Source organism: Achroia grisella, unplaced genomic scaffold (assembly GCF_030625045.1).
Source record: "Achroia grisella isolate CSIRO2021 unplaced genomic scaffold, CSIRO_AGI_Agris_v1 utg628, whole genome shotgun sequence".
Taxonomy (NCBI): domain Eukaryota; kingdom Metazoa; phylum Arthropoda; class Insecta; order Lepidoptera; family Pyralidae; genus Achroia; species Achroia grisella.
This window is the reverse complement of record NW_026712968.1, coordinates 138,772-163,347: the sequence shown is the minus strand read 5'-3', so window position 1 is coordinate 163,347 and position 24,576 is coordinate 138,772. Positions and strand designations below refer to the sequence as shown.

Here is a 24,576-nt window from a genome sequence, read left to right as displayed (position 1 = left end):
CGTGTATTACACATATAAAACTTCCTCTTGAATCACTCTATCTGTTTAAAAAAACCGCTTCAAAATCCGTTGCGTAGTTTTAAAGATTTAAGTATACATAGAGACGGGCAGATAGCGACAGCGACTTTCTTTTATACTATGTAATGACAATACTGTAATTATTATTTATATAAAAATAAATCTATTCAAAAGAGCAACACACAAGTTTCTTACTCATTCTTCTTGTGATGAATCTGCGTTCCGAAGGAGTTGTAGATTCAAAATATGACCATTCAAAAGTGCTTGTAATGAGTTTATTTGAATAAAGATTATTTCTATTTCTGTTTCTTTTTCTTATTGCTTTCTTGATGTTGCATATCGTAGCGGTTTTTATATTAATTGCCGTATGCGTTCTTATGTAAAGTGCGAATACTATAACTACCATATCGTAATTTTTAGTAGTATTTACCATCAGGTGATCCACAAGCTCATTGACCCCTATGCTATATAAAAAAGTAAAAAAATACTTCAATAAGATTGAATAATAAATAAATACCCCTGGACAGTTAACAGCGCCATCTACTGCCACGGTAAGCAGACTTGACGATGGGTACTAGCGGACTAATGTAAATACTGAGATATATTTATCTTGTAAATACATACATAATATAATAACAATAATAATCTTTATTTGTCTCAAACAAAAACTTTTCACACAATACAACTGTTGCCCATACAATAATATAATTTAAGACTAATGAATGAGACAAAACGGTCTATAACTCAGTGAGGGCAGTGAGTCCACCCTCTCTGCTATTCTGTTATAGCCTTTATCAGTAAAATAATACAATATGAGATCAACGACGACGATAGCATATTAAGTTAAGTTATAAACTACAACTAACAAAGAAATATAACATAAAAACTACCCAGACCGATACTGTCTGTATATAAATAATAATACTCATGAATATAAAAGTTTGCACCGTGCGAGGAATCGAACCTGCGACCATCGGAAGTAAATCAGTGTGCTAGACCGCTAGACCACCGAACCGTATCATGTGTATTTAGTAAACTATTCAAATTTTTTAAATGCATAAGTTTTAATTAAAGCAGTCAGCGCTTCAATCGCTTTATTGCCAACATTACGGAGGTGTGTGAGGACCATGACGTTATAGCGTTTCGTGACCAAAATATCTTGACTTATCCCTTCCCTCCTTCGATATATAAATTCCAATACGAAATAAACAGGATTTTACGTATTTTTATAGGTCAAGATGCATTTGTCAACGTGTGAGGTTATAAATTCCATAGTAAACGACTTTTCTAGCCAACGGGACTTTTAAAAATAGAATTTTTACTATGTTTGCTTATGGCGGGAACTAATGAAAATCCTTACTTCCTTACTGATATTATAAATGCGAAAGTAACTGTCTGTCACGCTTTCACCGCAAAACTACTGAACCGATTTAAATGAAATTTGGTAGACAGATTGTCAGGACCCTGAGAAAGGACATAGACTACTTTTTAATAAGAATAAAGGGTTTTAATGGAAAGGTTGTTTTTATTACATTAGTCCACCTTACTAAAGATTCACATTATTATAAATAAATAGTCGAATAAATGAGTACATACTAAATAAATATACATACTGAATAAATACGAGATATTTCTATTGAATATGATTGTTTGTATCAATTTGGGTGTTTTCTTTGTAATATATTTATAATACTAGCTGTACACACGACTTTGTCCGCATGGAATTTAACTTTATTTTCTAAAATAAAAGTAGCCTATGTTACTCCTTATTACATCAGCTACCTGCCAAAAAAAGTCCCGTTAAAATCGGTCCAGCCATTTTAGAGATTAACCGGCACAAATAGATCTACAGACAGACACAAAAATTATAAAAAGTGTTTTTTTGATGTATGTACGGTACATTTTTTTAAGTACTTAAATATATATATTAGAAATATTATACACTAGCTGTATCCGCGACTTTGTCGGCGTGGAATTCAACTTAATTTTTCTAAAATAAAAGTAGCCTAAGTTACTACTTATTATACATCGGCTACCTGCCAATAAAAGTCCCGTCAAAATCCAGCCATTTCAGAGATTAGCCGGAACAAACAGACATACAGACAAAAATTGTAAAAAAATTATTTTGGTGTCTATATTCATATGCATGTAGTAAAAAATGGTTATTTCAATATTACAAACAGACACTATTTTATTTATTATATGAAAATAATCACGAATCATTATTACAATTTTATATTATAAGTTATGAAAATAATCACGAATGTACTTATTTTAACTGATCGTAAGATGGCGCTGTATAGGTATACAGTACAATACTTGAACAGTTTCCTGTTTAATATTCTAATAAAGAGAATACAGACACTAGCTGACCCCGGAAACGTTGTTTTGCCATAAATTAAAATGGCTATTAAAAATAGGGGTTAGTTAGTGATAGACGGATAAAAATTGTAAAAAAGGGTTGTATGTAATTTTTAAAATTTGATGCTATAAAAAATTAAAAATTGCTAAAAAAAAATAAAAAAAGATGTTAGGGGTGGACAACCCTTATCAATTAGGGATATGAATAATAAATGGTAGCCGATTCTCAAACCTACTGTATTTGCGTATAAAATTTCATAATAATTGGTCAAGACGTTTCGGAGGAGTATGGTAACTAATATTGTGACACGAGAATTTTATATATAAGATATAATTTATTTCTTACATTAATAAGGATAAACGCATTTACCTCTCGAGGTTTCGAGTAGGTGGGCCTAGACGTGGTCACGAGATGACTTAAAACAGATGTCTGAAATAAATAAATAAATATTTCTTAAATCTCTTCAATTACAATAACAAAAAAAAAACATTATAATTTTCATATTCTTTTATTGTCAACGACGTACAATAAACTTTTTGGATGGATTGACTTATTTCTGTTGTAATGGCAACAATGTTTTCCCGCCAAAAATTTTCAAAATGGCGCTTTTTTACAATTGTTAAAGTTGTTGCATTGACCTGATTTTTCTCTTGTATTCCCGCCAAAAATATTCAAAATGGCGCCTTATACAGTTTTTAAAGTTGTTAAATTGACCTGATTTTTCTCTTGTATTCCCGCCAAAATATTCAAGATGGCGCCATATACAGTTGTTCTAAAATGTCGAATGGACACATCTTTTGTGTTTCCTTAAGTTTGTATTAGTTGAAAATATCTGAAAAAGAAAATATTTTATTGATCTTACTGTACATCCACAGCATCCTCTCGTGTTAAATAAATAAAACAACCAGTGATGTTGGATTGTTAAACTTTTTTTTTGGACTACTCTAATGCTGTTGGTCGCAGCTGGCCTTTACAGCTTCACCGGACGTTATGGGGCGAGTGCAGATGGCACTCCAAACCAAAGGAAGGACTTATGGAGCGGCTGAAGGACAACACCCGTCTGACCGATACGACTTTAGCCTGATTGTACCGCTAAGAGTTCGAACCTCAGCTCAGGCCGTAGTAATTTCGATCCCCGTTTGAATTGGACTAGGGATCGTAAATGTATAAAAATGGGTAATTAATATTAAGTTCTGGTAGTGCTACAATCCTATTTAAAAATTACTAAAAGCTGGCAAGATAATGTCAATTATCTATGCGATTAAAAAAGAGCCTACAGTTATAAAAAAACTGTCATAAAAAACAACTGATATACTCGATGCAGTTGTATTGACTGTATAATTACGACGCTAATGCCCAATTTACACTCAGCCCAAGTGGGCAGGGAAGTGAGAACGGAAGTGAGCAGCGCGAGAGTGTAAACACGATACTTCCCATGCCATTGGCGCTGCCACTTCCCTCGATTGTCGGTGTTTCGTGCGCGAGTCAAAGGACTGGCAGCGCGAGTGGCAGCCTGTTTTTACATACAGCCCTCTCGGTCAGTTGTCACCCGGCAATATTTCCGGCAGCGCGAGTGGCAGGAGAAGCGGCTGAATGTAAATAGATAGCGAGCAAGAGAATTATTGAAAAAATGTTCTTAAAATAAAATATATATATATTTTAAACCATTATATACCTTACTGCATAAATCACATTTAAATGATTTCGTGTGCCTTGAATTTATATGGCCATACAATTGTTTCTTTGTAGGAAATGTCTTGTTACAGTCCGGGCAGTAAAAGCTGTAACCAATTTGATGTAACATAGGTAACTGCGATAGTTATTATTCTTTATTGCACCATAATAACAAAAAAACAAATATACAAAAGAAAACAATATATGGGTACAAAAGGCGTGGTGGTGGATGGCGGATGATGGAGTAGAAGAAGCAGTAATAATATTAATATATATTATAAACATATACATTCTACATAATATATTATATAAATATGTAAAAAGACGTCTGCGTAGGCGTCTCTGTCTATTTCTACCGTTAAGCAATTTTTAGAATAGAATAGAATAGAAATAATCTTTATTCAAATAAACTCATTACAAGCACTTTTGAATAGTCATATTTTGATTCTACCACTCATTCGGAATGCAGATTCATCACAAGAAGAATGAGCAAGAAACTTGTGTGTTGCTCTTTTTAATAGATGTTTTTTTATATAAATAATTACAGTGTAACCAGTAAGAGGCATGCGATAATCAATATAGAAATCGCTACGCATTATTAGTGTAATCAGATAATATTGTCAGTGCTATGTATTTAAATTTTTTCTACAAAAACATTATTATCGTTTACGAATTCTTCAATTTTATAGTAAGCTTTTTTGCAAAGGAAGTGTTTTATTTGACATTTAAATCTTTTATTATTTATTCTTTATTGTACACACATAGGAAAAAATAACAGTAATAAATAACCCTGGACAATTAACACAGCGCCATCTAGTCCCGTGGTAAACAGAGCTTGTGTTATAGGTACTAGACAACTGATATAAATACCTAAATACATACATAATATACATAGATCATACTCATGAATACAAATGTTTAAACTGTGCAAGGATTCGAACCTGCGACCATCGAAAGTAAAGCGGTGTGCTAAACCGCTAGATCACCGATGCCGTCCATAATAAGGTAAATGAAATGTACCACCAGCGACCTTGTATCTAAAAAGAGATTTCTTACAAAATCAAACCTATAAAATGTTATAGGATAACGTAAACACTAAATCACCCATGCATACGTGTACGAGAAAAAAGGAGACGTCAAGGTATAATAATAAGAATAGATAAACCGTATAATTAGTAATAATCACGAGATCTTACCAGGTTTTATATATATAACTGATTGTGATCATGGCGATTGAAACACTGCCGAAATATCGGGAACTCAGTAAATAAATATAAAACGTGGTAAGATCCCGTGATTTTTACTAATTATACGTATAAATAATGACTGCGTCAAATTTAAAACAGTATAATAATATAATAAATAAACCATCAATTAAAAAATATTTATTCTCTGTTCAATCTGATAATAAGATGAGCATATCACCTGTTCACTAGGAATTTGACAGTCTTGTTGATAGTTGTTGGGGTGACCAGGAATGTGTAATTATACGAGGAAGTTTGAAAGTAGCGCCAGTTATAGACAAGTTGCGAGGCAACAGATTGAGCTGGTATGGACATGTTATGTGGAGGAGTGAGGATCTAGTCTTAAAGAGAGTGTATAATATGAACGTGGATGGATGGAAACGGAGGACGACCGAAAAAAAGATGGATGGATTGTGTGAAAGATATGAATAAAAGGAAAGTATGCTCAGATATGACGGCCTGATAGAGATCAGTGGAGGAGAATGACATACTGCGACCACAAATAATGCGATAAAGGCAAGGCAATGGTGATGATGATGATGATTACAGTCCCTTAGTTCACAGGCTACTTACACGGTATCCTCTGTGACTGCATGTCTCACAGCCTCCGCAAGATGTCGTCTCAGTCCTTTCTTAGTTTTATATCGCGTGTCACACTCGACGCAGTAAAATTTCTTGGTCTCTATATGCGTAGAGCGATGGGAAATCAAGCTGGAGTTGGTTGTGAACTTTTTAGAACATTGTTTACATGCGAACAGCTTCAGACCCGTGTGTGTCCTAAAAAAAACTTTATTTGTAAGTAACTGGGCCCACGGTTTAGCCCGTCCGAAATTTATAGCCTATATGTTATTCTGATATATATGCTACATTACTGTAAAGTTTCATCAAAGTCTGTTCAGTAGTGTTTGCGTGAAAGAATAACAAACTTACATCCATACTCACAAACTTTCGCGTTTATAATATTAATAATAATAATAAGATTTTTCAACATAGTTATGTAAAGACATCCTAAAAAAATTGGGAGTCAATATTGCCATAGGAAATAATCCATAAATTTCATAACTTATGGATTATTTCTTATGGCAATATTGATGTCAAGTCTTTTGTCGTGAGCAATACAATATCAGTGATCCTGTCACAGTTTTTTATAACACAGGGGACAAACGAGCATGCGGCTCACCTGATGGGTAAGTGATTACCGCTACCCATGAGCACCCTCAACATCATGGGAATTCTACGTCAATCATCATATAGCTTTTTTGTCCTATAAATTAGATACAGGATGATAGGAGGCGAGTGCAGATGGCACTCCAACCAAAGGAAGGACTTGGGGAGCGGCTGAAGGCCAACTCCCGCCTGACGGATACGACTAGTCTGAGGGTACCGCTAGGAGTTTAAACTTCGGCTCAGGCCGTCGTAATTTCGATTCCCATTTGAATTGGACGGGGCCCGACCGCAGGAGGAACTGAGGGTACCAATATGGAGCGTCTGGGCGCACGTAGCCGTTTGATTGATTGCGCGGTACGATGTGGTTGAGGTCATCGTTTTCGCCGGCGAGGACGGTGTCGAGTGTGTGTGAAAGTGTGGTCGGGACTGTACAGGTGGACTTGTAGAGAAAATGTTGTTATGGGGTCGTCAAGATCAATAGGAACGTGCCTCGGGTGACATTGTTGCGCATGTCGAATACGTGTATATATTAGCGACGGTCACCACTTACCATCAGGTAGCAATAATAACTCAGGACATTCACACAGCGCCATCTAGTTCTAAAATAGCAGAGCTTGTATTATGGGTATTAGACCGAACCGAGGGTGAAATTCTATACTTTGATACATACCTCATATGTATAGTGAGCCGCTGTTTGCTAGTGAACTTATGGTCACATTCATTGCAATGATATTTCTTTTCGTTGTTGTGAACGCGTTTTGCGTGTATCTTATAGGAATGTCTGTCACTGAAAACAATATTTTTTTAATCGATGATAATGGAATGGTGTCCCCGCCTGCTCTGACGGTATACGCTACAGATGAAACGGATAGCAGTTCGGTCGAACACCGGATACCGAATATTCGGCCAACAGTGACCGAATAGCCGGATATCCGGCGGAACTTAGCTAAGTAATAAATTCATTTTCTTTCTATAACATTCATTTAATATTGAGTGATTAAAAATTTAAAACTAAAACTAATTTTATTTCTTATGTAATACTAAGACAAACTGAATAAATAACTATAATTTTTTTTTTATTTCTGCCGAATTGTAAGAATAGCTATGCTGCCGGATAGGCCAGATACCGGATAGTTACCGGATATCTGTTTCATTTCTAGTATACGCTGGCGAGGCACCAGTGGAGTATGATAAAATGAGCATGAGGTCAGGTCAGTTAGCTCATCGTAACAAATTCATTAGGAATTTAGCATGATAGTTGTCAACCTGATATGGTACGTTGTTAACAATGATATTAACAGTCCACATTACTAATAATAATATAATAAGTTATTTATAATACGGGCCATGTTGTCTGAATTAAATAAATAAATAAGCACTGCAGACACAGACACTGTTTGTAATATTGAAATAATCGTTTCTTACTACATATGAATATACGAATATAAATACGATACATACACCAAAATGACTTTTTACAATTTTTGTCCGTCTGTCTGTTTGTTCCGGCTAATCTCTGAAATGGCTGGACCGATTTTGACGTGAATTTTATTGCCAGGTAGCTGATGTAATAAGGAGTAATTTAGGCTACTTATATTTTAGAAAAATAAAGTTAAATTCCACACGGACGAAGTAGCGTGTACAGCTAGTCTGTAATATACATCAAATGGAATTTAACTTTATTTTTCTAACATAAAAGTAGCCTAAGTTACTCCTTAGTCTCAACCGACAACAGCGTATATATACTATATATCCGCAACATATAATTTACCTGAATATCTTGTGACATGTTTCACAAGCTACATACTCAATAGCACTTCCGCATTTGTATCTGTGGGCGATGCAGTGGTACCACCTCTTGTATGTGTTTTTACATATACGGCACGTGAACTTGCGTCTGTGTGCTAAACTATGTTGTGACAACACGTGCTGAGATTTGAACCTGAGATCGCATATCTTGCACTTGTGAGGCCCAGCTGCCTGCAAAAGTTCACAACACTACTGAACAGACTTTGATGAAACTTTACAGTAATGTAGCATATACATCAGAACAACATATGGGCTATAAATTTCACAGAAGCTAAACCGAGGGCACTGTTACTTACAAATAAAGTTTTTTTAGGACACACACGGGTCTGAAGCTGTTCGCATGTAAACAGTGTTCTAAAAAGTTCACAACCAACTCCAGCTTGAGTTCCCATCGCTCTACGCATATAGAGACCAAGAAATTTTACTGCGTCGAGTGTGATACGCGTTACAAAACTAAGAAAGGACTGAGACGACATCTTGCGGAGGCTGTGAGACATGCAGTCACAGAGGATACCGTGTAAGTAGCCTTTGAACTAAAGGACTGTAATCATCATCATCACCATTGCCTTGCCTTTATCGCATTATTTGTGGTCGCAGTATGTCATTCTCTCCTCCACTGATCTCTATCGGCCGTCATATCTGAGCATACTTTCCTTTTATTCATATCTTTCACACAATCCATCCATCTTTTTTTCGGTCGTCCTCCTTTTCCATCCATCCACGTTCATATTATACACTCTCTTTAAGACATGATCCTCGCTCCTCCGCATAACATGTCCATACCAGCTCAATCTGTGACCTCGCAACTTGTCTATAACTGGCGCTACTTTCAAACTTCCTCGTATATACATTCCTTATTCTGTCACTCCTGATTACCCCACACATCCATCTCAACATTCGGTATTGGTAATGGAGTAGGGACTAGACTACACTAGGGGGCCCCAATCCATCGCGGGGCCCTGGGTACGTACCCAGTGTGCCCAGTGGGGAATAGGAGCCTGTGTATAAAGTTCTAGAAGTAGGTTAATTGACATTTCTTTTCGGAATATAGTCCTTTAGAAACGCAATGGAGGAGTAGTATCACAGGATGTTATGATGATAACGTGATATTTATGGCGCTCTTCATGTATATAGGCGACCATTACGGATTACTAGAAACCGGATTATATGCAACATAAAAAGCTTGTTATATGCATGAAAAAAGCTTGAAAGTTGGCAGAATATGCAAAATTATAAATTTTAGGAATCCCAAAAAAAAAATTGAAAAATATTTTTTTTTTTTTATTTCAAAATCAGCATAAAATTAGAAAATTATTTTTTGATAGGCGATAATAGGTACAGTAATATTATATGACATTAAAATTATTTAAATTTTTTGTAAACGTAAGCAAGTATGAACATTAACAAGGTAGGTAGAACGACTTTGTAGTAGGCGAGTTCGACGTTCTTTTGTCTCTTTCATTTTATTATCATAACTGTCAAAACGAAAGACGCACGCGGCTACTGACTGCGTTCCGAAATGCAGTAAAAAGTCACAATTATTACTCAAATAGCCCTTATAATTTGTGACTGTTATTATATTTAATTTGATCGCATTTCAGAACGCAGGGTGAGTGAAAAATTTTGTAAATGTACCGATAATATGCATCATAACTAGATCTTAGGTAAAATATGCTATTACCTCTGAGAATGGCTAAAATATGCAAATGCATATAATCCAGTCTCTACGATTATCATCAGGCCAACAATAGAATAGCAAACAGCCATTCCAATTAAAAAAAAAAAAATCTATACTACCTCTTTATGCTTTAACTCATGTTCTTTATACACATCATCAGTTAAAAATCCTATACCACATGAGTAGCATTTAAATTCCATTCTGCTATATTTTTCTGTCTTTCTCTTTTGTTCCATATCCATAATTTGCTGTTCTAAATTCAAATATTCGACATCATATTGCATTTCATCATAGACACATTGTTTATTTTTACCACTTAATTTTTTTTTTAATTTCATTTCATTTTCTCTATTATCTGTGCACAAATTGTTTACATTTTCTTCTTGCTGGTGCTGTATAGTCTCAGTCTCTTCACTGAAATCAGTACCATAATCATCTGGTTCTATTTTTAAATTATCTAATGTAACTAAACATTCTCCTTGATTTGAATTTATTTTAGAACAATTATTGTCTATGGTATTTGTTTCATTTGGAATAATATTCACAGGTGTATTACAAAAATGATTGAATTCATAAACCCCTTTGAGATTTTTCTGTAGATCTTTGTGTATCTAAAAAGAATATAGACTTAGTTACATCATGGTATTCTTTAAAGATATAAAGTTTAGTTTTTGATTGCACTATGTCAGGTGCTGTGCAAGGAATCGAACCTGCAACCATCGGAAATAAAGCAATGTGCTAAACTGCTAGACCACCGAGGCCGTCATAAGAATTAAAAAAGAGTAGAAGACATAAAAAAATAGTAGGAGATATAAAAATTATATTTGGTTAATAATAATTTTTTCTCTTACCTCATTATGTTCTAATAATAGTTTTTGTGATTTCCTTGCGATAGATATCAATGTTGTGGTCCTTTTAATGGCTGCTCTACACCACAAGCATAAATGTACTTCTTCTGGTATATCCTATAATATCAGGAGAGCAAAGTACTGTACTATCCTCGAATTTTTAGTAATCTTAGTCAAATCAGAGACTTTTATCACAAAATCCTATTAATAACTAAGTAAAACCATTATTTGAAAATATATTTATTTATTTTATATTTTGTCATTCTGTTTTTTTATACCGATTGTTTCCTTAGAATAGCAAAAACGTAAAGACAAGGCATACTATATGCCTTGTCTTTACGTTTTTGCTATTCTAGCTGCATATACTGATTTTATCTCAACTAGGAACATGTCACGTTTTAAACCAGTGTAATGCAGTCGGAGGGGGGGAAAGAGATTGTTAGTAATGTGGACTAATAATCCCATTGCTAGCAATGTACCATGTCAGGTCGACCTCCACGCGGTTCCCCCTGGAAACCATCGTGATAAATTTCTGGTGAATTTGTCACGATGGGCTAACTGATCTTACTTCATGTTCATCCTATCATCCTCCACTGGTGCCCCGCCAGCGTAAACCGTCAGCTCAGGCTGGTGCACCATTCCATTATCATCTTCTAAAAAAATGCATACGGAGGTCTCCATAGCATACCCATCTCAGTCATATCAACTTTCAAACCAAAAAAGTACATCCTAATCAGTAATTTTGTTTAGCAGCAAAAGCCACAAACAGACACACAGAAACACATGTATACAGACATTTCAAAGTTATAGGAAAACATTTTTTGAGTAAAGAACTAAAAAAATATATATTACATAGATGCAAGAGAAAAATACTAATAGAATTCTTTCTTTTTTTTTAATATAAATGCATAAGTGGGCACAGTTATAATACTTCCATACAACCTTTTATCTACCCTTTCAACCCTTTTTACACATTAAAAAGTAGCCTATGTCCTTTCTCCAGGGCTAAACTATCAATTAAATAAGTTCAGTAGTTTAGGCGTGTAGGCGCAACAGACAGACAGACAGATTTATTTTCGCTTTTATAATATTAATATATAGATTAATGACTTGTCATAAGTGTCTGTAATAGACCAACATGAATAAAGATATAATGAATTGAATTGATAACCTTTCATGACTAAATAGCTGAACGAATCTTAAGGCCATTTCAGTAATCATTTTTATTACAAAAACAAGCTGATTAAGTAGCTGGTAACACTTTTGGTAACAGAGGAATTGTATTTGTTTAAATCTTTATGTTGTGTGCACAAAAATGTGTCCGACTAAAATACTTGTACCCATGGTCATGAATAAAAAAAAACAGCGATTTATCGCTGGAGATTTTGTGACTTTTTCACACAAAAAGTACTGGACAGATTCGATTCAAATTTGGTACTCCGAAAATTTATATTCTAGACTTATATACTGTATTATACCGAATTCACTCACGCAATGAAGGAGAATACAACTTTGTTTTATTTTTTTTATATATTAAATACTATACTTACATTTAAACCAAGTATTTGTCTTATAAACTCCATAATCAGGAAAGTATTTGATAATTTTACATTGTCGCATTTCAAACATATTCTACAAAAATTGTAATAATTGTCATTCATAGTCGCAAGATATAATATATTTTTTATTTATCTATGATTGAGCTCCCTTTTCTCTACGATTTTTACACAATTGATGAAGTTTCTTTCTGTAAAGGAAATAAAATATCTTTTGTTTATTTAGAATTTTGTAAAATTATTTGTTTGTTTACATTTACAATAAACAATATATGCAGATCAACCAATCAGCATTGAGAAATGCACCACAGATCCAAACATTTGAACACAGTGTAATCATCTATGAACTTTTTTTATGAATATGTTTTACGGCTTTAGATAGAAGTCCTTTTTATCCAACTTAAAGTTTGACAATATAAATTAGAAAATTTGTGCTATTTGTGTTGCCAACAAAAGCATTTTTTTCCGATTAATCTCCTCCGTATCTAGGGCCACAATATGAAAATAGAGAACATACTGACAGAAACCCATATATTAAAGTACTCTGTGCAGAAACCTCTGTCTGTGGTCAGTCTCTTGATCTTTATTAAAAATATTAAAATACAGTTTAAAAAAAGTCTTGTGTTTTTTTTGTATTTTTATATACGTGTTCAGTTACAATTTACTACAATTTTTCTATTATAATTGTGATATTGTCAGTATTAAAAATGAATACATGTTATTCAATCCTTTATTTTATAATTCGTTTATCATTTTAACTATTTTTACTAAACTATAACTATACTAACTACATCCCAAACGGAATAAAAAATGGACGAAAAACACGGTATATGTCAGACATGCCTTAGTAAAGACCGCATACTCTGTCCTCTCATCGAATTCCGTGAAACAATACACAACATGAATTTGTATCAGGTTAGTTTTTTCTTTATTTTTTTTATGTCATCAAAATTGGCGGGAAACTAACAAAAAACTGCATTAATTTTACGAGTATTATAGGTACCTACCTACATTTAGTATTGAAGAATGATTGACGGAATGGTGTTCCCGTCCGTGCTAAGGCTTTCCGTTGTCGTTACACCAGTAGAAAATGGTAGGATGAGAATGAAGTGCACCCATCCTGATGAATTCATCATGTCATTTTGAAGGTGGTTCCGGCAGCCCAATTACCAACAATATGCCCAATAGACCTATTACTAACAGCCTATCTCTATGCAACATTTATCTTATAGAAAGTAGACATATTGGTTTCCTTCTCTTTAAAAAATATATTTTAAAATAAATAATTATAATAAATATATTTTATTTATATAAAATAAAATATAATTAAATATGTTTTTAATGTCTAATTATAAATAAATAGTAATGTTATTCTTCTACATTCAGAATGCAGTCATCCAAGAAAAATGGGAAAGGTAAATTAAATGATTGTCTTATTTCAGATCGGTAACCTGAGTGGCAGTGTGTGCTGGGAATGCCGTAATGTATTAACAAGGTTCATGAAATTCAAATTGCAAGTGTATGAAGCACAGCAGATATTGGGCAATACTACACAGGTAAAATATACAATGTAATGCAAAATTCGATTAGCCTTGGTGGTCTAGTGGATTAGCATACGGCTTTACTTTCAATGGCAATGGATTTGATTCCTTACATGGTGTAAATATTTGTATTCGTAAGTATGATTGGTTGTGTCGGTCTGGGTGTTCACTATATATATTATGTATGTACTTTAAAAAATGTATCTAAGTATTTATATCAGTCTTCTAGTACTCATAATTATCTTTTTATACAAATCAAAATATCTTTATTCATGTAGGTCTATTACAGACTCTTATGATATGTCAAATCTACTGTCAGGATGGAGTACATTCGAATTGAGAAAAACTAACAAGAAACTAAACTCATATTCTTTTCAAATAAGGTTGGATGTGTTTACAGTAATAAAGATTCATATGTAAATTCAAATTAGGGAGAATATAGTGCCCACCAGCATATACTATTGCAATTTTATCGAAAGCAATCTAATCAGTGTTCGTAATTTAAACAGACCAGTCCCCACAAGCAGCAAGCATTCATGAGTATGACAGTATTATTTTTAAAATTGTAATTCATGTGCCTTCATACTGTGAGCCTAACTGAAAATCAGCACTCGAAACCATGTTTCCAGCATTAGAGTTGTAATCCGAATTGATTCTGTTTTGTATTGTGTTTATATTTTTTTGTTATAATAGGAGTCAATAAATTCTATTCCATTCTTATCTACTGTCAATGTTGTAGTGAACACGCCACTGGACATATGCACGTTTTGCTTAGTATATTGTGCAACATCTATACTAATAGTATAAAGCTGAAGAGTTTGTTTCTCTGTTTTAATGCAATAATCTCAGGAACTACTGGTTCGAATTTAAAAATATTTTTGTGTTGGATAGTTCATTCATCGAGGAAGGCTTTAAGCTATATAACATTATGCTACGACCAATAGAAGTAAAGCATCACTTAAAAATGTTGCAAAAATATGGAAAATTATTCATATTTGAAGACATCCATTGCGTGCGCTGTGTGAACGAAATCGCAGGTATAGCTAGTTTGTAATAAAAAATAATTCTCTGATTTTTAGATACAACATCTAAAATCTTTAAGTAGACTTGAAACAAAATTATTAATAAATTGCGACTATCAACCAAAATATGATCCACTGACTGTATCTGAGGATATATTAATTAAAAAAGAAGAATTGCCTATAGATAGTATTGATTCATCACACATGTACAGTTCAAATAGTGATGATGATGAAGTTCAGAATGATCAATCAAAAAATAAAATAACAGACACTATGAATGAAGGAATAATTAAAAATGTTTGTTCAGTTCGGTTTACCGAAAAAAGTAGTATAAAAGCAAATATTAAAAGAAAAAGACGCAAAAGAAAGATATTGGTATCTGACAATAGAAATAATAATATAAATGACACACAAACTGAAAATAATATTATTGAAAAGACTGATCTTGATATATTAAAACAGGAGATACGTAATATTGATGAAGGCGAAATGATTGTGAGTTCTAATGATATATCTATAGACAATAGAGTTGAAGCTACAGACTCAGATGAATCAGATGGAAATGTTATAGACAAATTCTCCACAGTTGTCTTTACTGAAGAAGAGTTGTTAAAAAATAGAGAAGAAAAGAGAATGCAACCTAACTTTAAGAAAATACAGTACAAATGCGATATGTGTGTGTTAGGATTTTTGAAGAAAGAAAATTATGATGTACATATGAAGAAAAAACATGATGAGGTATGACTTATTTAACTAAATGTTATTAATATTATAAACGCGAAAGTTTGTGAGTATATGGATGTTTGTTACTCTTTCACACAAACACTACTGAACAGATTTTATTGAAACTTCACAGCAATTTTTTTATATATGTATATTTGACAATCTGGCCTACACTTATATACTATCTGCAGCTTATTACTTGGTCTAAAAAAACATTGATTTAAAATGAAATAGTTAATTTATATGCAGTCAAAGTTGAAGGGAGAGGTATACCAGTGAAATCACTCTACCTTCTTACCTTTACCTTCTTTTAGAAGGAAATCTTAAGCCTGTCTAGAACTGCAGTTGGTTCTATATATATAACTAAGATACTGTTACTACTACTATAAATATAGAAACACGAGTGGTGAAGGTGTTTGGTGATGTACGTTGGCAAAGGGGTTCCATAAACCTACACCCGGGTCAGAAGTCCCGGCTATTTACCACCTTTCTTTTGTCCTCTACCCAAAAGTTGTCTTGAAGAGACTGTCCTTTATACCTTCATACTCTAAAAATTTTGTTCGTTGTATTTTTTACGGTGCTAAATTACACATACTTCTAATTCATCCATTTAACTTACTCTTATATAAAATTTTATATATTTAAAGTCAAAAATATCAAGAATACTATTTCTTTTTTTTCGAGTGGCTCCACTGAAAATCAGTGCTGCAGTAACACGCTGTGGCACCAGCCGAATGGAGGCCCTTTCAGCTCGTAGCACGATATTAGCTTTTAAGTTTTTCTTGTCGCCGAAGAGTCAACACTAGGCTTCCAATCTATATCCGAAATCTATTCAACACATAATGATGCCTCGTTTAGAGGCGAAACACTTGTCGCAGTATGGTTGTAGATTCAATAACGGTCGGAATTTGAAAGCCATTAGAGAAGGTCGTAACGGTAGTCAAGTTTCCACACTGAAAATTTGAAATATAAATCAATCCAGTAGTGAAATGGACTTCTGTAAAATAACACCTAATTCGAATAAATATGTATGAATACAGTAACTAATTAATCCAATTATTTTTAGAGTATAGGCGAACACCAGTGTGATATATGCAAAGTCCGGTACACTAGTAAATTGGATGTGATCAGACACAGAAGCCAGCACTACATGTGTTACAGATGTAAACTCTGCAAGTATGAGACTGGACAGATATGGGCTGTGGTCAACCATTGTCGGTCTAAACATCGTCATGACAGCAAAGATAGGATACACTGTAAACAATGTGAACTTATTGCCAGGTAACTGTTCTTCTTATCTTAACCCTTAATATCCTTAATCTTTATCCTAAATATTATCCTCAATCTTTATCCTAAATATTATCCTCAATCTTTATCCTAAATATTATCCTTAATCCTTATCCTCAATCTTTATCCTAAATATTATCCTCAATCTTTATCCTAAATATTATCCTTAATCCTTATCCTTACTAATATCATTAATGTGAAAGGAGGGATGTTTGTTACGCTTTCACGCAAAAACTACTGAACCGATCATCGTGAAATTTTATGCACACGTTCTTGGAGGTCTTAGAATGAATATGGGATTTTTATTAAAAAAACAAATATTTTTTATAAAAAATAAAATGTCAACATTTTGCTACTTCAGTGCCATCTAGCAGCCAGTTATGCGAACGATGCATAAGCTATGTTACTTTAAAAATTTCATGAATATTTCTTCAGTAGATTTTGCATGAAAGAGTAACAAACATGCATCCATACTCAAAAACTTTCGCGTTTATAATAATATTATATATTAAGATTTAATTAATTTATTATAATAATTTTCTGTTTTTTTTTTCAATCCTCCAGCTGCCATACATGTAACTAGCAAGTTAACATATTTTTTTAAGAAAATCTTAAATTATGCTACATAGTAATATTTATTGCAGAACACCTGAAGAGTTGGCTGAGCATATAAAGACAAAACACACGCTCAAATGCGATGAATGTGGCGGCAGGTTCAAAGGGAAAAATACGTTGCGAACGCATAAAATGTGAGTTCTATCATACTATTTGTTAGCTATATTTGTTTATTTATAAGCTACCGGCCCCGGATCATTCTATCTATTGGTACAAACTATATTAAAATCCGTTCTGTAGTTCAAAAGATCTAAGCTAACAAGCAGCGGAAGTGACTTCACTAACATACTATGTTTATTTATATTACATGCTTTACAATAATTACAGTAATGATTTGTCATAATTTAAGAGCTGTGCTCTTGTCGGTGAACCACCCGCCACTTTCTACGATCCTCTATCAATCTTTTTAGCTGTTTACACGACAGACTCCGACTTTTTCATTAACTTGTTTGTTATAGATGTTTTTTGGTCTTTCCCTTCCTTTCTTTCCATCTATTTTTCTTTCAATAATATTATTAATTAGTTCGTCGTGTCGTATCAAGTGCCCCAACATTTCAATAAAATCTGTGATCTGTCTCTTTTCTTTCATGCACTCCCTCATTCCTTATTTTGTCTTTCTATCTAATAATAATTCTTTCCATCCTTTCTCCACTCATCTTATCCTCCACTGGTGCCCCGCCAGCGTAAACCGTTAGCGCAGGCGGGTGTATCATACATAAAAAAAAAACAGAATTTAACCACGGTGGTTTAAGGGGAACCATTTGGACATCAATCTAACATGGTATATATATATATTGCTAGCAATAAGAGTCAGAAAACCCATTACAAATAATATTCTTCCCCCAGTGACATTGAGGTAACCACGCAGAAAAGTTGACAAAGTTTAAAAACTTGGTAAAAGAGGTGATAAAATATCTTAATTATTTACAGACGAGTACACGCAGTGAAGCGAGAATTTATTTGTGATGTGTGTACAAAAACGTTTACGAAGAAATCCAGACTCGAATCCCACATGGTGACGCATGATACCGCCCTAGCCAAACAATTATCGTACTGCACCACTTGTAATGTACAGTACAAGAATATATACATATATAGAGGGCATCTGAGGAATAGCACGAATCATTCAGAGCGAAAGTAAGTTATCAAATGCATGTAATGCAATATTTTATTGAAATAAGCTGCTTTAGGTCTAATTCTTTCTAGGATGTACTCGAACTAGGTGGTTTAATATAAGATGAACTTGTAAGCATTCAGTGCCGGGTACATCGTGTGGCAGAGAGAAACTCCAAGCAGTTGGAGTTTCTGAATGCTAACAAGTTCATACTAAAATTAAACCGCCCAGCCACAACCACCCAGGACTTGTGATCCGGGTGTAGGTATAAGGGGCCCTTTGACGACATACATTAACACTCGCCTTCACCGCGTGGTGACCCGGGTGTAGGTTTAAGAGGGCCCTTGCCTCTAATCTAGAACTTAGGCCAGCTCTAGACAGGAAATCACATAAATTAATAAATGTAAATACTTTTCAGTGTTAATCTACCAATACTCTAACAGGTGACCTCTTGGTAATAATTTTTCTGACATATTCGGAGCAAACTTGCAGACCCGGCCACGTGTCGCTACGGCTAAGGTTCTTGAATAAAATAATATTGCGACTTTGACTTTGACGACCTTGGTGGTATAGCGGTCCAGTACACCGCTTTATGTCCAATGGTCGCGGGTTCGATTCCTCGCACGGCACAAACATTTGTATTCACGAGTATGATTGTTTGTATCGGTCTGGGTATTTACTATGTATAATATGTATGTATTTACGAAAAAAAAAATATCTATGTATTTGTATCAGTTATCTAGTACCCATAACACAAGCTTTAGCTAGCTTAACTTGGGACTAGATGGCGCTGTGTGAATTGTCCTGAGATTATTATTATTATTATTATTGCGACTATAAATTGAGATGTAAGCTATCCTATCTTTCAAGTTGGATCAAATTGCACACAATATGCAAATCAATTTGCAATCGGTTCAGTAGTTAAAGAGTCCATCGCGGATAAACAAAGTGACGCCTAATTTTTATATGTAAAGATTAGCTTTCTTATCTGATATTTGATTTTTTGATTGTTCTTCATCAACATCACTAACATATTAACATTAGACTCTGTCAATGTACTTTTCTGACAGTAATTGGTTTAACTCCAGTACTTAATTTTGAAGAATTTGTTTGTGTAGCGTGGGTTTAAAAATGTGTACCTACTAGGAGATATAAGAAAATGCTGTTGGCTGCAATTGGCCTTTACAACTTCACTGGAAGATAGGGGGCGAGTGTAGATGGCACTTCAAACCCGCGGAAGGATTTATGGAGCGGCTGAAGGATAACTCCCGCCTGATGAATACGATAGTCTGCAGGTACCTCTAGGTGTTAGAACCTCGGCTCAGGCCGTCGTATTTTCGATCCCCGTTTGAATTGGACGGGGGATCGATCGGAGGGGAGGATGGTAGGTGTAATAGTGATAAAATAGGGCTTCATGATCGTGCCTTGGAGGATCCCTATATCCAGTAGTGGATTGCAGTACGCTAATGATAATGATGTAATCGTTAATTTCATTTAATATTTATACGATCATTTGCTTTTCTATTTAATAATTAAAAAATTAATTATATTTATCTTCATGATTATTTAGTTACTGAATTATGAGTACAAAATAGTATTAAATCAAGGATTTTTCCACAGTTACGCATGCGTGGAGTGCGATAAGAAATTCTCGTCGCGGGCCTATTGGATCCAACATTATAACTTCTATCATCTACAGAAGTCGCAGTTCATCTGTGAGCAGTGTGATAAGGTAATAAGAATCATAATACAACATATTGACGGCCTCCCTGGTCTAGCGGTTTAGCACCGCTTTACTTCGGATGGTCGCTGGTTCGATTCTTGGCACGGTGCAAACATTTGTATTCATAAGTATGATTGTTTGTATTGGTCTGGGTGTTTTCTATGTATAATATGTATGTGTTTAAGAAAAAAAACTATGTATATGTATCAGTTATCTAGTACCCAAAACACAAGCTTTAGCTAGCTTAACTTGGGACTAGATGGCGCTGTGTAAATTGTTCAGGGTTATTTATTTATAATAATAATAATAATCTCATACTCATGAGTACAATTGTTTGTGCCGTACCCGCGACCATCGGTCATACAGACGGACAGACTGCGACAGGGTTGTTTTAAACTATGCAATGATATACTTTTACATTATTTTGTTAATCCAGAGTTGAGTTTTCCTTATAACCTAATGCTTGTGTTGATAACTGGTAAATAAAAGACTATGTCTGCTTGAACGTTTACTTATGAACTAACACAATATCAGGGTAATATTATTCTACATTCTATGTTCATATTAGGAACTCAATGGTTCCATTCAGTATAAAGAGCGTAATAATATCTTATACTAATATTTAGCCACCATATAACAATAACGAGAGACGAGAAGCAGTAGGATTAGGTAAACCTAAAATAAATATATAATATCCGACAATAAACTGTCGGATATTATAGTTTACTATAGATCAGGGGTGGTCGATCGTGATCGACCAGTATATCGCGGCTGTTAGTCCAGTAGATCGTGGCAAGGCAAAATATATAGATACGTAAACCAGACTGCGTAACGTAATCATGCTCACTAAAATGTCCAGACATGTGACGGCATGGTAGGCCAGGTCATTAAAATATGGTCGAGCGCAGTGATGGCTGGCTCATCCGTCATACTCGTGAACGGGTGCTGCTTGTAGGGACTGGTCTGCTCTAATCACTATGACTGATTCCGTCTTATTAATTGTTTAACCAGTTAGTTGTATATTTAATATTTTTACTATTTGAGTATTTAATTGAATTAGTGCTAATTGGTAGTTTGTATTCACGCACTTAAACTTAAAAATGTAAATTAATAATAAAATTATTTAAAAGAGCAACACGCAAGTTTCTTGCTCGTTCTTTTTGTGATGAGGCCGCTTACCGAATGAGTGGTAGATTAAAAAAAATGTGATGACTATTTAAAAGTGCTTCAATGTAGGTTTATTTGAATAAATAATATTCTATTCTATTTTAATCGTAAAAAAGGTTGGCAATTTCCAACTACAAACCTAATCAGGTTTGTAGTTGGAAATTGCCAACCTTTTTTATCATATACCATCTTACAATAGTTTAGCATAAACATGTTAAACTATTGTAATATGCTCAGACGCAATACTCACACTAATATAAAGCTAAAGAAGCACCTAGTTACAAAGATTTTTTTTTTATACTACTACGGTGGCAAACAAGCATACGGCCCATCTGATGGTAAATGACTACCGTAGGCTATGGACGCCTGAAATGCCAGGTGTGCGTTGTATACAAAATTATTAATGTAATATATCTATACATATAAATGTCTGTCTGTTTGTTCCGGCTAAGCTCTGAAATGGCTGGACCGATTTTGACGTGACTTTTATTGGCAGGTAGCTGTTGTAATAAGGAGTAACTTAGGCTATTTTTATTTTAGAAATATAAAATTAAATTATACGCGGACGAAGTCGCGGAAACAGCTAGTCTGTGATATAAATGACATGTAAACAAACTTCTTTTCAGATATTCATATCTGATTGGCGATTAAGGAACCATAAACAAAAATACCACGGCCTAGATAGACCGAGAGATCATCAATGCAATGAGTGTGGAAAGAAATTTTTTGTAAGTTTACATAATTATAAATTACTAAAAAAAACTTACTTGGTACCATTCTGTTTATAAACTATCAATAAAGTGAGTTTCTTGATAATCAGCCAGATTTACGTGAGCATCTCATTCTCACCTATTTTTAAAAGCTGGAGAGCCCTCTTTGTATACTTTGATTATTTCATTACCGTTGTCAAACAGAAACCTTATTTTATCTATACATATAAATAAAATTGTAGTGTCTGTTTGTAATTTTTAAATAACCGTTTTTTACTATATGCATATGAATACAAATACGGTACATACACCAAAATAACATTTTTTACAATTTTTGTCTGTCTATCTGTTTGTTTCGGCTAATCTCTGAAATGGCCGGACCGATTTTGACGGAACTTTTTTTGGCAGGTAGCTGATGTAATAAGAAGTAACTTAGGCTACTATTATTTTAGAAAAATAAAGTTAAATTCCACGCGAACAAAGTTGCGGGTATAGCTTGTAGAAACTAAAATACGCTGTTATGCATATATATTTTGGAATGTATAATGTTATATTTTGAGCATTCCAATAAGTAATCTTTCATTAAATCTGCTGTAGATGTAATTTATTTGATTTCTCCATTACCATAGTCGGACAGAAAACTTTTTTTTAAATAAAATATGCTATTATTTACATTTATGAAAATATCATGTATGCCAGGAGGAATATAGACAATTTAAAAAGAGTTAGTGATTCCACTAATAAAAGCTTACGTAACAATAACAAACTGATTTTACCTATATGTCGTTTAACTAAAGTTAGTAATTCGTTTTATGGCAATTGCGTAAGGTTTTACAATAAAATACCAGAGTCTGTTATAAATCTCCCTGAAAAAAGATCAATGTCATATAAAACACTTCCTTTGCAAAAAAGCTTACTATAAAATTGAAGAATTCGTTAATGACAATAATGTTTTTATAGAAAAACTTAAAATCCATAGCACTGACAATATTATCTGATTACATTAATAATGAGTGCGTAGCGATTTCTATATTGATTATCGTATGCCTCTTACTTGTTATAATGTAATTATTTATATAAAACAAATCTATTAAAAAGAGCAACACACAAGTTTCTTGCTCATTCTTCTTGTGATGAATCTGCATTCCGAATGAGTGGTAGAATCAAAATATGACTATTCAAATGAGTCTATATGCTTCTAATGAGTTTATATGAATAAAGATTATTTCTATTTCTATATTTCTATTGTGAAGTTATATTTTGGTAATGTATATTTTCAGCAGTATAATAATATCATTAACTCTATTGTAGAGGCCGTCATTATTTCTACTTTTTCCATATTGTTTCAGACATTGGCAATACTGCGTGGACATCAATTGACGCATTCAGAACAGCGTACGTTCATGTGCTCGGACTGTGGCGACACCTTCAAACAACGGCCAGCGCTGTACACACACACTAGACTCGTGCATCAGAAAATGAAACGGAAAAAATAGTAATACTGTATTCTGTTCTATTTATTACCTATTTACTATGAATAAAGTTATCTAATCGTCTATGACGAATACTATATCCCGAATCCCTGCTTACCATTCTTAAAACTTATGTTCATTTTTGGCTTAATATTTTTTATAACTGTTTATGAGAATTTAACCTTTTCGAATATCTGTCGTCAGTCGCAGCGACCGAAAGTGAATGGCGATATTTTTTCAAATACGCTTCAATCTTATTTTGTTTCTAATAAGGACTAAATTTGTTAAAACGGGGTACCGGTTTTGCGGGCACAGATCTGTGACAAGACGGTAATACGGTTTAACAGGGGTGCATAGATCTGTGTCAAAACGTTCGAAGGGTTAATAAACTATCTGTTTTCGTCTTTCGCGATCAAATTTCAAATTCAAATTCAAAAATCATTTATTCATGTAGGACATTTTAGCCGCTTATGAACGTCAAATTTAAATATTCTAATTTTAATTTTTTTCCTACCGTCCAGTTCGATATATAGATCCAATTGAGAAGAACTGGCAAGAAACTCAATTGAATTACTTTTTTTAAGCCAGTTTATTTACAATGTATATTTATATAGGTGTCTATGTCTAACATTAAATGAAAATTCAGTGCATGAACAACTATTGCCATGCACACTCGTCGATCTATCATCATCTTCGGCGTAAGTACGAGTCGCGATCATCATGTTTGGCATCACTATTTATTTATATATTTATTATTAATGTTGCTTTACACAATTATGGTATACAATTTTTTTTTATAACAGTGGACAAACGAGCATGCGGCTCACCTGATGGTAATAACTTATC

The 24,576-nt window shown here is 33.8% G+C and overlaps 2 protein-coding genes across 2 annotated transcripts; one reads left to right on the top strand and one right to left on the bottom strand.

The window, feature by feature from the left end:
- Positions 1–3,084: 3,084 nt before the first annotated feature.
- On the bottom strand, positions 3,085–12,635 carry LOC131849002 (zinc finger protein 615-like). Its single transcript, XM_059198972.1, has 8 exons — positions 12,351–12,635; positions 10,804–10,917; positions 10,072–10,563; positions 8,237–8,445; positions 7,136–7,252; positions 5,872–6,075; positions 4,056–4,161; positions 3,085–3,212 (listed from the first exon to the last, which is right to left on the bottom strand). The coding sequence occupies exons 1-8, from the start codon at positions 12,459–12,461 to the stop codon at positions 3,153–3,155; spliced, it is 1,413 nt and encodes a 470-aa protein (XP_059054955.1). The 5' UTR covers positions 12,462–12,635; the 3' UTR covers positions 3,085–3,152.
- Positions 12,636–12,976: 341 nt separating this feature from the next.
- LOC131849001 (zinc finger protein 585A-like) lies at positions 12,977–23,847 on the top strand. The gene is made up of 9 exons (XM_059198971.1): positions 12,977–13,271; positions 13,799–13,912; positions 14,977–15,657; positions 16,709–16,923; positions 17,574–17,678; positions 18,475–18,681; positions 20,279–20,390; positions 22,175–22,276; positions 23,608–23,847. The coding sequence occupies exons 1-9, from the start codon at positions 13,167–13,169 to the stop codon at positions 23,752–23,754; spliced, it is 1,788 nt and encodes a 595-aa protein (XP_059054954.1). The 5' UTR covers positions 12,977–13,166; the 3' UTR covers positions 23,755–23,847.
- Positions 23,848–24,576: the final 729 nt, after the last annotated feature.

What these genes read in the sequence shown, in the direction of transcription:
- LOC131849002 (XM_059198972.1), bottom strand. Translation starts at nt 12,461, where the DNA reads ATGAATGACAATTATTACAATTTTTGTAGAATATGTTTGAAATGCGAC. An exon ending in GCAGTCACAGAGGATACCGT is followed by an intron (nt 4,162 to 5,871) that starts GTAAGTAGCCTG and finishes AATTGGTTACAG; the next exon opens with CTTTTACTGCCCGGACTGTA. An exon ending in AATGTGATTTATGCAGTAAG is followed by an intron (nt 3,213 to 4,055) that starts GTATATAATGGT and finishes TTTCTTTTTCAG; the next exon opens with ATATTTTCAACTAATACAAA.
- LOC131849001 (XM_059198971.1), top strand. Translation starts at nt 13,167, where the DNA reads ATGGACGAAAAACACGGTATATGTCAGACATGCCTTAGTAAAGACCGC. An exon ending in TATTGGGCAATACTACACAG is followed by an intron (nt 13,913 to 14,976) that starts GTAAAATATACA and finishes TCTGATTTTTAG; the next exon opens with ATACAACATCTAAAATCTTT. An exon ending in TCTGTGAGCAGTGTGATAAG is followed by an intron (nt 20,391 to 22,174) that starts GTAATAAGAATC and finishes ACTTCTTTTCAG; the next exon opens with ATATTCATATCTGATTGGCG.